General features: G+C 39.2%; 1 protein-coding gene across 9 annotated transcripts in view; it reads left to right on the top strand.

Annotated features, from left to right (window-relative positions):
- The window catches only part of SCYL3 (SCY1 like pseudokinase 3), a 51,791-nt gene that overhangs the window by 8,875 nt on the left and 26,222 nt on the right, over positions 1 to 16,694 (top strand). For 7 of the 9 annotated variants that reach the window (XM_021668109.2, XM_021668108.2, XM_064370771.1 and 4 more), the window contains exons 3-5: positions 12,623 to 12,808; positions 14,094 to 14,207; positions 16,424 to 16,480. In XM_021668109.2, coding sequence (XP_021523784.2) covers positions 12,623 to 12,808; positions 14,094 to 14,207; positions 16,424 to 16,480 — 357 coding nt within the window. Of the gene's footprint in view, positions 1 to 12,622; positions 12,809 to 13,559; positions 13,630 to 14,093; positions 14,208 to 16,423; positions 16,481 to 16,694 lie in introns of those variants that run through there. The other 2 variants (XM_012444536.3, XM_012444535.3) reach the window with 2 other exon arrangements.

The following is a 16,694-nucleotide window of genomic DNA, read 5'->3' as shown; positions in this document are numbered from 1 at the left end:
TTAGTAAAGGTCAAAGGAGGTAAGATAGCAAGGACCAGTATTTTATTATTTATATCCTTTCAAAACATTGCCCTTACTTCATGGGCCTATCTCCTACGTGCATGACACGGTCAAGTACCATACCTGTAAGCCAAAAAACATCATGAAACTCAGCATGATGGCTTTTATCAAAAGAGTTTGTTTTTCTAGTGAGAAAGCTGGGGAGACATTTTTATATAGCTAATATAAGATGTAAGGAGTTAATCTAGCCTAGCAAAATGCAGTTCAGTATTGACAACATTCCGGAGGCGTCAGCTTCCTCTTTAGGGAAAAGCTCCTTGTAGTTTATGCCTTGTGATCGCCGCTCTGGACAGAGGGTGCCAGTGCATTAGCGTGTTTTCTGACACACTCAGGAGACCCTGGCCTCTTATGAGAAAAATTGTTTTACTGTGGAATATAAATCAGTAAAATAACCCCAAGTGTCTTTTTGAATTAGGGAAAATGAAGGCATTAGTTGGTATTTCTTTGGATAGCTAGCACTTTGGAAATTTAGCCATTCAGATACATCATCTTCTAAAAGGGAAAATGTAGTTATATTAGTAAATTCTTCGGTGTTTACTCTGGTAGGCATGCGATTTTCAGGTTGAGCTTGATACCTTGAATTTGTTAGAATTATGATCTCCATTACCTTGAGTCCCTTTGTAATATCAACAGGTATGGAACATTGATATCTATTTCATAGAACTCTAATTTTTTTTAATTTTTAAAGCAATTATAAAGGGTTATATTAGCAGTGGAATTTTGGTCTTCCATTGGTCACAACAGTTATTTATTTGATGTTGTATTTTTGATTAAGCATGAAATTGTTACAAGATGGTTCCTCAAGAAAAAGATGTATAACAATTCTCTCAAGATGCATTTCCTAGTAATGCGTTGTGGTAAAAAGTATAGCTGGCTGTTTTATTGGTAGGTAATTTTGCTTTTTGGTAGAAACACATTTTTGTCTCTTTTTTACATCATCTAGGTATTGTTAAGAATTTTTTTCTTTAAATGGAGTCTTGCTTTGTTGCCCAGGCTGGAATGCAGTGGTGTGATCTCAGCTCACTGCAACCTCTGCCTCCTGGTTTCAAGCAATTCTCTGCCTCAGCTTCCCGAATAGCTGGGATTACAGGCACCTGCCACCACACTTGGCTAATTTTTGTATTTTTAGTACAGATGGGGTTTCACCATCTTGACCAGGCTGGTCTTGATTTCCTGACCTTGTGATCCACCCGCCTCAGCCTCCTGAAGTGCAGGGATTACAGGTGTGAGCCACTGTGCCTGGCACAGTTAAGAATATTTTTATTGTGATTTTGCAAAAGACAAAATACTTTACTTCGCTTTCTTGTTCTTACAGTTAATGTCTAACATGCCTCCAGTTAATTTCATCTAATAAGATTGTGCATATTGTTTTTTATAATAACTTAAAGTGACTATTATCACTGAGATACTAGAGACTTATCTTTCTTAGTATTTTTTCTTTATAAGATTAAAAAAAAATTGTATTACCCTTTATGATGCATGTACCAAGAAAATTGAATAGCCTAGATCAAGTTTTTAAAGGAAAAAAACACAAAGTCCACTCTCCATTTTTGAGGACTTCTGTGCTAAAGGAATTTCGAAGCTTGAGTGGGAAAATTTATTCCCCCTTAGTATCCATAGATATCCTTTTAAGCCAAGCTGAGTCTTTCCTTATAGTTCATCTTTGTCTCTTGTTAAGCCATTCTGTGGCTTTGAAAACCTCAAATATGAATCTGGGAAATTTGAAATTGCAACAAAGTGACAAGGAGTTTAGATTCTCGGAATGTTTGTCATAACTGTAAAAACTAGGTCATAGTACTTGAGAAATGTATGGCATTCAATGTGTTAGATCGTAGGAATTTGATGTCCTAGGTTTGTGAAATACTAAAACAATATATTTAGCTTGCCTCACTTTCTCTAGAGTTCAGATTGTTGGTCACACCTTTGATAGTTGTAACGATCATTTCAAGCAGATATGTAGTGTTTTCTGTGGTAGATATTATTGGATAACAATATACACTTTCTCCACTGTTACAAGCAAAAAATAGCAATCCATAGTACACCAAGATGAAATGCAGGTATAAGGTCTGGCCACAAAATAATATGAGAAATACTTAGTTCTGTCTGACCATCTCATTTTATCTTGAATTCATAAGCTATAATTAGTAGTGTAATTTGCTCACTGATGATGATAAGCCTGTAAAGAATGATGAATCCTAAGCCTGAATTTGGTTGGCATAGTTTGCTGTAATCTAAGTGTCAGTTAGGGTTTTGTGGTAAGCTTATAAAAGCTTATAAAAATGATTCTTGAGTGTCTTTATGCCAGGAATCACATTGGACTCTCTCTAGGAGAGGTATATAGATGCTATGTAAGTGCTGTATTTAGTATTGTCCGAGTCATTATGCTCTTCTCCATGATGGATTCGGGCTGTTGTGGAAGGGTTGGTCAACATGTTTAAGAATGCAAGTTGTGTGGACACGGCAAGAAATGGAAGAGATAATGGCTGTGCCCAGAAGAGCTTACATCCTAGTTGGGGAAAGCTGTTCTCCTCTTCCTCATATTGACTTTTTTTTTTTTTTTGAGATGGAGTCTTACTCTGTCTCCCAGGCTGGAGCGCAGTGGGGCGATCTCGGCTCACTGCAACCTCTGCCCACTGCAACCTCTGCCTTCTGGGTTCAAGTGATTCTCCTGCCTCAGCATCCCAAGTATCTGGGATTACAGGTGCACACCACCACACCCAGCTAATTTTTGTATTTTTAGTAGAGACGGGGTTTTGCCATATTGGCCAGGCTGGTCTCAAACTCTTGACCTTAGGTGATCCGCCTGCCGTGGCCTCCCAAAATGCTGGGATTATAGGCCTGAGCCACCACACCCAGCCCTATGGTTGACTTTTTAAGAAATTATTTCTTGCCCGTCACAATCAGAATGTGGTGCTCTTACGTGGCTCCTGAGCACTATCCATTTGGAAGAACTTCAGAAGTATCCCCCATGCCTCAGGTGTGATGCACCCACCAGATGGAATGGCCAGCTACTTGCTCCCCGCTAATCTTTCAGACTTCACTCTCAGTCTTTTTCCTTTAATGCTAATAAGCATCCAACCTGCCATTCTAAACTAATTATCTGCCAAAATCTCTAGTCTGAGTTCCAGAACTACATTTTCACCTGCCTATTGAATATCTCCACCTAAAAGTTTTATCAGTACCTCAAATGCAAGCTCTACAGAATGGAATTCTTGTTTGTTTTGAGATGGAGTTTCACTCTTGTTGCCCAGGCTGGAGTGCAGTGACACAATCTTGGCTCACTGCAACATCCGCCTCCTGGGTTCCATTGATTCTCCTGCCTCAGCCTCGTGAGTAGCTGGGATTACAGGCACGTGCCACCACACCCGGCTAATTTTTTGTATTTTTAGTAGAGACAGGGTTTCAGCTTGTTGGCCAGGCTGGTCTGAAATGCCTGACCTCAGGTGATCCTCCACCTTGGCCTCCCAAAGTGCTGGGATTACAGGCGTGAGCCACCGCGCCCGGCTACAATTCTTTATTCCTTTCCCTTTCTTCATTTTATTCTTGATTTATGATCTAGCGTTCAGATGGTGGGCATTTACAAAAAAGAAGTATCTGCATTTTGACTTAAGATTTACATCTTTAGAGAAGAAGGAATAATATTTTTCCCTGAAGGTCCTTATTCTCTAGTTTAGGCATCTTGGTTATTTTATTATGTTTACTTAACATATTTAACAACGTGAAATTATGGCTTTGTCCCATCTAAAAGCCTGCAGGTGGATTCGGGCTGTAATGCTGGTTCAGTTAACTTTGCATAGTTCTCCAAGTGAGATAGCGAATCAGAGGCAGAACAACAATAAAAAGTTAAGCCTCTGAGGCCTGAATGAATTAGTCATAACTGATTCCTGATAAATGGGAATCATTTATATTTAGGGTTAGAATCTCATACTTAAAATTCATGTTTGGGTGTAGAACAATACCAACATTGATAAATTATATAATGCAATTAATACTTAACAGTAAAGGTCGTTACTCAGAATCCTCTTTCAGAGACCATCACCTAGGACAGTGAATGGGATGTAATAGGTATTCAATAACTTTGGGGACAGTGCTTTCAAGACACTCTCATTCAAAAATAGGCATCTTTCTCTACTACGGCAAGAGCCGTTTATTTGTTCCACTGATGTTCATTGAAAAACATCCTAGTTACCCTTAGCAAGTATGTCTTGTTGCTGCTGTTCTTCAGAGCAGTAGAGGCTTGAATTAAAAATGTTCTATTTAATTCTTAATTGCTAGCCTTTCCTGTGAATCTGTATGCATAATTTATGTTTAATATTGAATGTACCAAAGGGGAGTGACAAATAAGGTTCTTGCTAAGTGCCTTGTTCAGAAACATGCAATGAGTCATTTCTTCCTCTCCTTCTTTATTACACAAACAAGAACTCCTTTTGGATCAGGAAATTTTCTAGGTGTTGCAGAATAAAACAAAAAGCAGAAGAGAACATGAAAGATTTGGGTTGAAAAGTATTTGAAATTTATTTGAAAATTACTTGAAGTGATTCTTTAATTTATTATTTATTTATTTTTTATTTTTTCCATTTATTTATTGTGTTTGAAGTGATTCTTAAAATATGAGGGAGGCTACATAATTTTATGCAGAAACCATAGCTCAAAACACACTTGTAGGCCAGGTATGGTGGCTCACACCTGTAAGCCCAGCACTTTGGGAGGCTGAGGTAGGTGGATCACCTGAGGTCGGGAGTTTTAGATCAGCCTGGCTATGATGGTAAAACCCCATGTCTACTAAAAACACAAAAATTAGCCAGGCCTGGTGATGGGTGCCTATAATCCCAGCTATTCCAGAGGCTGAGGCAAGAGAATCGCTTGAACCCAGGAGGTGGAGGTTGCAGTAAGCTGAGATCACAGCATTGTACTACAGCCTGGGTAACAAGAGTGACACTCTGTCTCAAAAACAAAAAGAACCAAAACAACACTTGTAAAAAATTATTCCCAGTTAACTTCACTCATTTAACCAACCTGCTAACACAGTTTTTGGTTTATCTGGATCTTTGCTGTATTTATTAGTTTGTAATTGCTAGTTAAAGAAATATTTTCTTCAATATTTTCTTAATTTTCTTTTTTACTAAATTAACTCAATGGAGGGTAACAACTTTCTTCCTAAGAATAAATAAAAAAACCTTATTGGAGCTCTTCCCAGGGTTGGCAAAATTTGAGATAATTACAAGAAAATAAAAGAAATTGGAGGCTTGGCACGGTGGCTCATGCCTGTAATCCCAGCATGGGCAGATCTCAAGGTCAGGAGTTCGAGACCAGCCTGGCTAACATAGTGAAACCCCATTTCTACTAAAAATACAAAATATTAGCTGGGTGTGGTGGTGGGCACCTGTAGTCCCAGCTACTTGGGAGGCTGAGGCAGGAGAATCACTTGAATCTGGTCAGGGGGGTGGGGCAGAGGTTGCAGTGAGCTGAAATCATGCCACTGTACTCCATCCTGGCAACAGAGCAAAACTCTGTCTCAAAAAAAAAAAAAGAGAGAGAGAGAAAAATAAATTAGAGAAACCAACCCACTGAGATTTTATGACCCTGCCTGGAAGAAGTTTAGTAGAGAAATTTGAGGCATCTGATACAAAAATTGTACCAATGCAGGGTATGGATTCTTATGCTAGCCCGTATTCTTCCAATAAGGTGTTTGGAATGTTCAGTACTCACTGCTTATTTGTGAATATGGCACCTGTTATTATATTGAGGGTTATCTTCCAAATGAAATATTTCATCACTTTCCTCCCAATCTGATTGCTTTACCAGGCTTCCTCGGTGATTATATAGGCTAGAGCTTTAATATCATGAAATTTATTTTAGAAATTCATGGTTTGTAAGGAAATCCAACAGTTTCTTTTTGCTGTAAATAAATGATAAAATTATTCAGTGTTGGGGGAATTTTGGACTGTGGATCTTCTAAGTTACTTATGTTAAAATTTTCAAAACACACTGCATGGGTGGGGATTGGAAAGTCAGGATCTGATAGAGCTGTTACAGGACCACCTAGAGAAGATATCCCACAGATTTAACCTCCCTTGTTCAGACACAAAGTTGTTTTATACTTGTCATTTCATCTGTGTCTACTATCTGTTAGAAAGTAGGACAAAGAAAACAGGTCAGGAAGCAGGAATATTCCATTGTAGGGGTTTCTAAAAGTTGGGGTATCCATACCCAGTGAGTTGTGATAAAAGTTTAAAAGACGTTTAAACGTTTTATTTTTATTTTATTTATTTAGACAAGGTCTTGCTCTGTTGTCCAGGCTGGAGTGCAGTGACGTGATCATGGCTTATTGCAGCCTTGACCTCCCAGGTCAAGCAGTCTTCCCACCTCAGTGTCCTGAGCAGCTGGGACCACAGGTGGGCGCCACCATGCCTAGCTAATTTTTGTATTTTTTTGTAGAGTTGGGGTTTCATCATGTCCAAGCCAGTCTTGAACTCCTGGGCTCAAGTGATTCACCCTCCTGAGCTCCCAAAGTGCTGGGATTATAGGCAAAAGCCATAGCGCCCAGCCTAAACATTTTAAAGGGGAGTAAATATTCAGTAAGTAAAAGGTAAAATGTTAGGAAACAGGATAAACAAAATTAAAATAGTTTGTAAATGTTTTTTACATTCATTGGTGATCTATGGCAGGGTTGAGCAAACTTATGCCCAGATGAGCTAAGAATGGGTTTTACATTTTTAAAGGGCTGCTTAAAAAAAAGAAGAGGCCACAGATACCCTATGGCCTTTAAAGCCAAGATATTTATTATCTGGCCCTTACAGAAACTGTTTGCCAACCCCTGGTCTATGATGTGCCTGCATTAAGGTAAGTGTAAGGTACTGATCCATTCAAAATTGTTTGATGGCCCAGCACATAGTCTTATTTTTGTGACTATTTCAGGTTCACTTGAATATGTGTTCTGCAGGTCAGTCTAGTGTTTTCTTAATGTTATTAGACGAAGATAGTTGACATTCATGTTTTCTGTGTTTTTCTTGTTATTTTTTTGTGGGGAGAGTCTAGTTCTATTGAGAGAAGGGTATTTAAATCTCCCACTGTGATTGTAGAATTGTCCGTTTTTCGCTTTGATTTTGCGAATTTTGGCTTCATGTGCATTTTCAGACTCTGCTATTATACAAATATACATAATTATATCTTCTTAATAAGTTATTTTTCTTTAAGAAATATCCATTTTTATTTCTAGCCATACCCTTTGTCTTGAAGTGTGTTTTTGTCTGATAGGAATATAGCACCCCAGCCTTCTTAATGCTTACTATTTTTGTGGTATATCCTTCTCTATCCATTTACTTTCAGTCCATCCGTGTCTTTATTTTTAAAGTGTCTTTAAAAGGCAACATGTAGATGGGTCTTGCTTCTTGAATCTACTCATTTGCAGTGTTTAGATCATTAACGTTTAATGTAATTATTAATGTAGTTGGATTTTATTGTTTATTTTCTATTTGTCCCCTTCTGTGTTTTTTTCTTCTGTTCTCCCTTTTCTTCTTTTGGATTAAATCGGTTTTTGGTTCATTTATTCCATTTTAATATATTCCTTTTTTTTTTTTTGGCTATATTTCTTTGTGTATTTTTAAATGGCTGCACTAGGGATTTTAGTATATGTTAACTAGTCTTTAATAGTCTACTTGTTTTGCAAACTATCCACCCGACAAGAGATTAATAACCGGAATATAAAAGGAGCTCAGGTTGGGTGCGGTAGCTCACACATGTAATCCCAGCACTTTGGGAAGCCAAGGTGAATGAATTACGAAGTTAGGAGTTCAAGACCAGCCTGGTCAACATGGTAAAACCCCGTCTCTACTAAAAATACACAAAATTAGCTGAGCGTGGTGATGGGCACCTGTAGTCCCAGCTACTCAGGAGGCTGAGGCAGGAGAATCACTTGAACCGAGGAGGCAGAGATTGCAGTGAGCCGAGATTGTGCCACTGCACTTCAGCCCGGGTGACAGTGCGAGACTTTGTCTCAATTAAAAAAAAAAAAAGCTCAAACGACTCGGTAACAACAACAAAAAACCCACAAAATAATTCAGTTTTAAAAGGGGCAAAAGATCTAAATAAACATCTCTCAAAAGGCACACAAATGGACAACAGGTATATAAAATACTCAGTAACACTAATCATTGAAGAACTGCACAACAAAACCACGATAAGATATCCTCTCATCCCAGTTAAAATGGCTTCTATCAAAAAGATAGGCAGTAATGGAGGCTGGTGATGACGTGGAGAAAGGGGAGCCCTCATATACTGTTGGTGGGAATGTAAATTAGTATAGCCACTATGGAAAACTGTCTGGAGTTCCTCAAAAAGCTAAAAGTAGAACTGCGCAATGATTCAGCAGTTCCACTTCTGGGTGTGTATCCAAAATAAAGTCAGTCGGTGTAAAAAAGAGATATTTGCACTTTCATATTTATTGCAGTATTATGTATAATAGCCAAAATTTAAAATGAACTTAAGTATCCATCAGTGGATAAATGGATAAGGAAAATGTGGTGTATCTATATGATGGAATAGTGTTTAGACATAAAAAAGAATGAAATTCCATTATTTGCGATTACATGTTAGAACCTAGAGAACATTATGTTAAATCGGGGTCCCCAACCGCTAGGCTGCAGACTGGTACCAGTTCATGGCCTCTTGGGAACTGGGCTGCACAGCAGGAGGTGAGCAGTGGGCTCTTAAGCATTACACCTGAGTTCTGTCTCCTGTCAGATCAGCAGCAGCATTAGATTCTCATAGGAGCATGAACCGTATCGTGAACTGTATATGCAAGCGATCTAGGCTGTGCACTTCTTATGACAGTCTAATGCCTGATGATTTGAGGTAGAACAGTCTTATCCCAAAATAATCCCCCTACCCCTGCTTCGTGAAAAAATTGTGTTCCATGAAACTGGCCCCGGCGTCAAAAAGGTTGGGGTCCGCTGTGATAAGTGATATAAATCAGGCACAGAAAGACACATACTGCGTGATCTCACTCGTGGAATCTAAAAAAGTTGATGTCATACAAGTAGAGAGTAGACTGGTGGTTACCAGAGGCCAGGAAGGGTAGGGGATTGTAGGGGTTGAAGAGAGGTTGATGAACGGGTACAAATACACACAGTTACAAGATACAAGCTAGGAGATGTAAGATCTAGTGTTTGATAGGTCAGTAGGATGACTAGTTTACAATAATCGATTATATATTTTTACACAACTAGAAGAGCATAATTCTAATGTTTCTAGCATAAAGAAAAGACAAATGTTTAAGGTGATGGATATCCCAATTATATTGATATGATCTTTACAGATTTTCTGAAGGTATTAAATTATCACAGGTGAACCCCCCAAAATATGTATATCTATTATTGATTTTTTTAATTTAAGAAAATTACAAATAGGACAAAAAGTAATCTACTTGTGGTTAATATTGTACCATGTCACATAAAACGTAGAAACCTTGTATTATATGTGTCTTCAGCCTCCCATGCCTGTTGTCCTTTTGTTACACACATATTAACTATACATTCATTCACACACATTGAAAACTTCATCAGGCAGTATTGCAGTATCTGCTTTAAATAGCAGTTAAATAACCGAAGAGGTAAAAATGTGGCCTTCACCTGGGTGCAGTGGCCTATGTGTGTAATCCCAGCACTTTGGGAGGCTGAGGCGGGCAGGTGGCCCGAGTTTGAGACCAGCCTGGCCAACATGGTGAAACCCCGTCTCAACTGAAAATACAAAAATTAGCTTGGCATGGTGCCGCTCACCTATAGTCCCAGCTACTTGGGAGACTGAGGCAAGAGAATTGCTTGAACCCGGAAGGTGGAGGTTGCAGTGAGCTGAGATCATGCCACTGCACTCCAGCCTGGGTAACAGTGAGATCCTGTCTCAAAAAAAAGTGGCCTTCATATTTCTTTTAATATTTACCATTTCTGGTACTCTTCCTTCATTCCTGAAGATGCAAGTTTCCCTTTGGTATCATTTTTTCTTCCACTTGAAGAACTTCCATTAGCAATTTTTATAGATCAGGTGTTCTGACAAGGAATTTTCTGTTTTCTGTCACCAATAGTGCTTTGATTTTGCCTTTGTCCCTGAAGGCTACTTTTGCTTAGATGTTGGGTCCAACCTGCAGACCCTGACCCAGCAATGGATGAACAAATGCACTCAGACACAGATATCCAGTGAAAGAGTGGGCTAGGGGTCTGGGCCACTCACAGACACCGAGGAGGGTGCTATAAGGAGTCAGCAGCTGTGGCCCTCACAAGCTGGCAGTGCAGGCATTTGTTCAGTATAGATCTAATGACAAAGGCTTTGAGTCAACACACTTCTGGATAATTAACATGGTTGCCCTCCCTGGAGAGAGCAGTCTTATAGATGATTAAATGCCAGGTTAACTTTTCTGGATCAGTTTCTTTACATCCCCTAGTTATCTAACTTAAGCTTTCAGGCACCAGATAAGAGAATCTGGCTGCCTTCAGCCAAATCCTATTCTCAGCTTTTGCAAGACCCTCTGGCCTTCCAAGAAGGTTTGCATTCATTTTACAATTTTTCCTACCACCCTGACTGAACAACTACACTTAGGTACAATATTCCAAGCTGATAGTTTTTTCTTTCAGCATTTTAAACATCTTGTTTCATTGTTTCTAGCCCTCCATGTTTCCTGATGAGAAATCCGCAGTTCTTTAAATCATCATTCTCCATGTAATTTGTTCTTTAGCTGCTTCCAAGATTTTTTTTATCTTTGATATTTAGCAGTTTCACAGTAATATGTTTAAGTGGGCTTTTCTTTTAATTTATCTTGTTTTATATTCACTGACATTCTTAAATCTGTAAACTTAAGTATTTGGCCAAATTTAAGTTTTCTGCAGTTGTATTTTTTATGCCCCAACTTTTTTCTTTTCTCTTTTTTGGACTTCAGTTATATTTATTTGACCTTTTGTTATTGTCACAGGTTTCTGAGGCTCTGGTCTTTTTTTTTTCTTTCTTAAGTTTTTTTTTTTTTTTTCCCGAGATGGGGTTTCACTGTATTTCCCAGGCTGGTCTCGAACTCCTGGGCTGAAGTGATCCTCCTGCTTTGGCCTCCCAAAGTGCTGGGATTACAGGTTTGAGCCACCATTCCCGGCCCCTCTGATTATTTTTTTTAAAAATATTTTTCATGGCCGGGCGCGGTGGCTCAAGCCTGTAATCCCAGCACTTTGGGAGGCCGAGGCGGGTGGATCACGAGGTCAAGAGATCGAGACCATCCTGGTCAACATGGTGAAACCCCGTCTCTACTAATACAAAAAATTAGCTGGGCACGGTGGCGCGTGCCTGTAATCCCAGCTACTCAGGAGGCTGAGGCAGGAGAATTGCCTGAACCCAGGAGGCGGAGATTGCAGTGAGCCGAGATCGCGCCATTGCGCTCCAGCCTGGGTATCAAGAGCGAAACTCCGTCTCAAAAAAAAAAAAAAAAATATTTTTCATTCTTCTATTTTTATTCTTCAGATTGGTTAATGTCTTCAAGTTCACTGACTCTTTATTCTGTCGTATTCATTCTGTTAATGAGTCTATACATTTGTTTCCAATCTTTTATTTTTCTTCTATAAACTTCTATATTTCTATTTAATATTTTATAACTTTTCTTTATCTCTAGGAGGGTGATTCTAATAGCTGCTTTTAAATCTTTCTGGTAATTCTAATATCTGAGTCCCCTTGGTGTGGTGTTTATTGGTTGTCTTTTCCATTGAGAATGTATTATGTTTTTATGGTTCTTTGTATGTTGAGTAGTTTGGGGTCGTATCCTGGTCATTTTGAATGTGATGTCACATAACTCTTTGCTCTGTTATAATCCTTTGGAAAATGTTGATTTTTTTTATTTAGTGGGCAGTTAGTTTAGGTTCAGGCCTCATGTTTTTTAACTACTCTCCTGTTTTTTGTGAAATTTCTTAAAACTTTGCAGTGCTGGTTTGGGTCTATCCTGTGCATGCTTGCTTCAGGGGGTTAGTCTGAGAATTTGTGGGTATGTGAAAAATCAGGGCATCTCTCCACTTTCTCCTCTCTGGGATATCTTCCTCATACTCGCCTTCCTGGGTTCTTTTCTATCATTCCTTTATCCAGAAAGATGGTTAAGTCTTTATTGGACTTTTAACACCTTTGTTAACTGCATTGCATCTGGGGTTAATAGCTGCATAGCTGTGAGAAGTTTTCCTCAAACCAGGAAACTCACCCCCATGGGTGTTGCTTCTTCAGGTTTGACTCCCCTTCATAATCTGTTTGCATTTGCTTACTTTTCAGATTTCAGTTGTTTCTGGCACTTTATTCAGTTTATAGCAGTAATTGTTGAGAGATCTGGGCTCTTATGGGGCTTACACTACCATAATGAAACTGGAAATTTCTGTAGTCATTTAAACGTTAGTAAATTGAATGATGTCAGAACAAGTCACAGTTCTTTGCCTCATGTGAAATTTAGTGGGTAGGGAGGACTACATTTTCTGATTTCTACCATATGTATATGAAAGTATAATCTGGTTCGGGGTCATTAATTTCATCAACTCTTCTGTTTGTATTTTTAAAGCATCTGAAGACACTTCGTCACCCTTGCTTGCTAAGATTTTTATCTTGTACTGTGGAAGCAGATGGCATTCATCTCGTCACTGAGCGAGTACAGCCCTTGGAAGTGGCTTTGGAAACATTGTCTTCTGCTGAGGTCTGTGCTGGGATCTATGACATATTACTGGCTCTTATCTTCCTTCATGACAGAGTAAGTAACCTGCATAGTCTGCCTCACAGGTTTGATGTAGACAGGGGCAGGAGGGATGATATGTGTGGTAATACTTATAAATTATGTTGTGTATGGAAATTGTAAGTTAGTGTTATTATTAGAAAACTTCCTGAGAAAAAACAGCATGTTGGAAGGCATAAGAGGTGCTATAGATGGGGGTTTTATTGAACGGACAACTAGTGCTGTGTCCCTGGACGGTTATTTATAGAATTTTAGTTTACTACAGTATGCCTCTAGTTTTGGATAATTCTTTGCCTAAAAATAGCTACAGGTGGCATGAGTTATTAAAACAAAGAAAAGGTTTAATATCAGTGCTGCCGTAGACTAAAGTTCCTATTTCTTTTCAAGAGTTATGTCCTGTTTTAGATTTTGAAGAAAGAAATGACCATTTCTTAGGAAGAGACAGGAAGTCCAGGAGGTTGAGGCTGCAGTCAGCTGTGATCACGCCACTGCACTCCAGCCTGGGCAACAGAGAACCTGTAATAAATACATACATACATTACGTACATACATATATACATACATACATAACTTTAACTTAACATACTCTTTTGTCTACTGAAATGATTTTTGGTTTGGGGAAAAAACTTAAATACCTGAATCCTATTCTTATTTTCTCCCTTCCTCTTACTTATTTGACTGTACTATTTTTATAGTTTTAAAATTGGCTCTTTTGTGGTCTGTGGGATATTTCTGGTGGTCCTTATCATTCCATTTTCCTCTTCTTCAGGCAGAATTTTTTTAAATGCCTACTGACAAGATTACAGGTGAAGTGGATCTGGGTTCGTGATAGAATGTAGGTGAGAAAGAATCTAGAGAAGAAAATTAATAAAATAACCTATGTGAGCAAAGATATATTTTATCTTTAAAGGCATTGGAAGCAAATAATACAGGCCATAAAGACTTGTAAATTTATGTTAAAGAACATGTGTATCTCTTGACTCTCATAGAAATGGGAGATGACTGTGTGCGCTGGCTTTAATGTGTTTATTAACCTGCCACACCAGGCGGGGGAGATAACAGAAGCCCTCCCTTCCATTCCATTTTTCCTTTTATCTAACTTCATTCAATTTGTTGTTTCTTAAAGTCATAGTACCATTTATTATGCCACACGTGGGAAGGCTTGTCATAATTTTTTTGGTGATTAGTATTTAGTTTTTTAAAATAAAGATTGTGGGAGATGGAGAAAAACATTTTTAAAACTAAATTTCTGTTTCAGATCTTTCAGTGGCACTCTTCCTTTTGTTCTTTTTTTTTTTTCCAGGGGCACCTAACACACAATAATGTCTGTTTATCATCTGTGTTTGTGAGTGAAGATGGGCACTGGAAGTTAGGAGGAATGGAAACTGTTTGTAAAGTTCCTCAGGCCACGCCAGAGGTAAGCCACGGGCAGCCCCTACTCCTTACTCGGTTTTTAATGGTGTCGTGGTGTGTGGTTCTTGCCTAGGCACTTTCCATCAGTGTTAGCCTAGTCTTAGATTTGGAGACTTGACTTTTTTGTCAACGCCCTCGTTTATAGACTTGCAGCATTCTGTTCCCCAGAGGCAGCAGGGGCCGTGTATCCGTTCTCCTTATTTTATAGATGGGGAACCTGAGACTGAGAGAGGTAAAATGTTTTGTTCAGATATTTTAGTTAAATGCCCCTCCTCTTTGCCCCATAGTACCCTGTACTTACTTTGATCATACCACTCGATAGTGAAATTATCTCTATGGAACTGTCTTGTATTCTAATGTTTGGGCTTATTAAGGGTGTGAGTCTCTTATCTTTATACCTGTACCTAGAATGGTGCCCGGCATGTGCCAGGTATTCGGAAAATGTTCACTGAACAATTGTCCGAGTTGCCCAAATTCATACATGGTATCTTAGTAGCTGGATTTAGGACCTGTGCATCAGTCCTAGTGGGCTGTGTTGCTGATTTGGTACTCCTTACGCTTTTGTCTGAGAGTTCTGCATGTTTCCCTCCCAGGTTGATGAACCTTTCTGTTTTCTCTTTTGTTCTGAACACACAAAATGTTGTGTTCTTTTCACCATTTTCTATGTTGCCGCTGCACTCACTCTTTCTTAAAGAAAAAATGTTTTTAGAAAGTTCCATCTTAATATCCCTATGGAAATGGTGCTGCACTGTTGACTTACTGGTTCAGCCTAATTTCCCCTATTCTCTTTTGTGCTGCCTCCACACTTAACCTGGGCCTTGTCTAACGTGCACCTTATGGGTTCTTGCTCAGTTCAAATGCTGCTCTACCAAAAGACGTCTCTCTGTGTATTCTGCCCATATTGATCACTTTCTTCCCTGAATTTGCCTTTCGTCTACTTTGTATAATGGCATGTAATCCTTTCTGTGCTATTTATTCCAGATTCTTTGCCATAGCATATAAGGCCTTTCACAATCTTTCTCCAGCCTACCTCCAGCCTTCCTTCAGCCTCATTTACCATTTAGGCTTTTTGGGGGTTGGGGGGAATGGGATTTCCCTCTGTTACCCAGGCTGGAGTGCAGTGGTGTGATCTTGGCTCACTGCAACCTCTGCCTCCCAGGCTCAAGCAATCCTCCCACCTCAGCCTTCCAAGTAGCTGGGACCACAGGCACACACCACCACACCTGGTTAAGTTTTTGTATTTTTGGTAGAGATGGGGTTTTGCCATGTGGCCCAGGCTGGTCTCAAATTCCTGACCTCAAGTGATCTGCCCACTTGAGCCTCCCAAAGTGCTGGGATTATAGATGTGAGGCACTGCTCCTGGCCTCACTCAAGAGTTCTTGAGCTACAGTCTGGCTACATCCTGTTCTATGTAGCTCAGCTGTGTTCCCACATATGCCCTCTTCCTTCACACTCTTCAGGCCATTCTGTTGCTGGAATGCCTTTCTTCCCCTTGGCTTCTGGAAAATGTAAACTCATCTAAGATGTGTCTTCAGTCTCCTTTCTGTGACTCCTTCCCGTAGGCATTCCCCTACCCAACAAAATTAGTCACCCCGGTGCTTCCAGGGCACTCAGCATGTTTGTTGAGATTCTTAGTTTACATTCTAGGTTGTGAGCACCTGGTTGGGAGCAGAAACTTTATTGCATTCATCTTGTATTCCTAGTGCCCTAAATGATGTTCAGGACATGTAAGATCTTCAAAAATAATCTTTGAAACTAGCAAATTAACATGCTTATTCTGTGGATGTTGGTTTTTTCTCAACTTTCTAATCTTGTGTGGTAGCAAGACTTAGGATTCATTTGATTTAGTGAGATTAATGACAGATTTGTTCTGTGCTAGAAAAGCCTTCTTATTGTTAAGCAGGAAGAGAAAGAAGTGTTCTAATTTCCATATAAGAAAATCAGATGCACAGATGCCTCTGAACAGCAGAGTGTGTCTGTCACACCAAATGAAGGGGAGAGGAAAAGGAACTACCATTTATTACTGTGCCTTGTGCTGTGCCAGGTACTGTATTGGCACTTTTAAAATTAGGAGCATTTTAAATTTGTGTATCTAATGTGTGGCATTGATTTGAAAGTTTAATTGCTGCTGTTTGCATTGCTCATAGCTTATGTAATCTGATGTAAGAGATTAGTTCACCCAACATATTTATGAGTCATTTTCTTTATTTCTCTGTCTAGTTTCTGAGGAGTATTCAGTCAGTAAGAGACCCAGCATCTATCCCTCCTGAAGAGATGGTAAGATGATATACTTCACATGTAATGACGGTGCCTTTGTGTCACTGAATATGAAATTTTTAAAAACTTTCCTCTGCTTATTCCTTCCTTTACTGAGTTATAGATGCCTCATAATTCCTCTGGCCTTAAAACCTTCTAAGATTAATCTTATCACCACAGCCAGGGAGCCAGCTTAAATTTTTTTTGTCCCATAAACACCTATGATGTTGTTTAG

This window comes from Aotus nancymaae, unplaced genomic scaffold (genome assembly GCF_030222135.1).
Source record: "Aotus nancymaae isolate 86718 unplaced genomic scaffold, 86718_ANA_hifiasm-v0.15.2.pri h1tg000108l, whole genome shotgun sequence".
NCBI lineage: Eukaryota > Metazoa > Chordata > Mammalia > Primates > Aotidae > Aotus > Aotus nancymaae.
The sequence above is the reverse complement of the archived record's forward strand: the minus strand, read 5'-3'. Positions and strand labels throughout refer to the sequence as shown.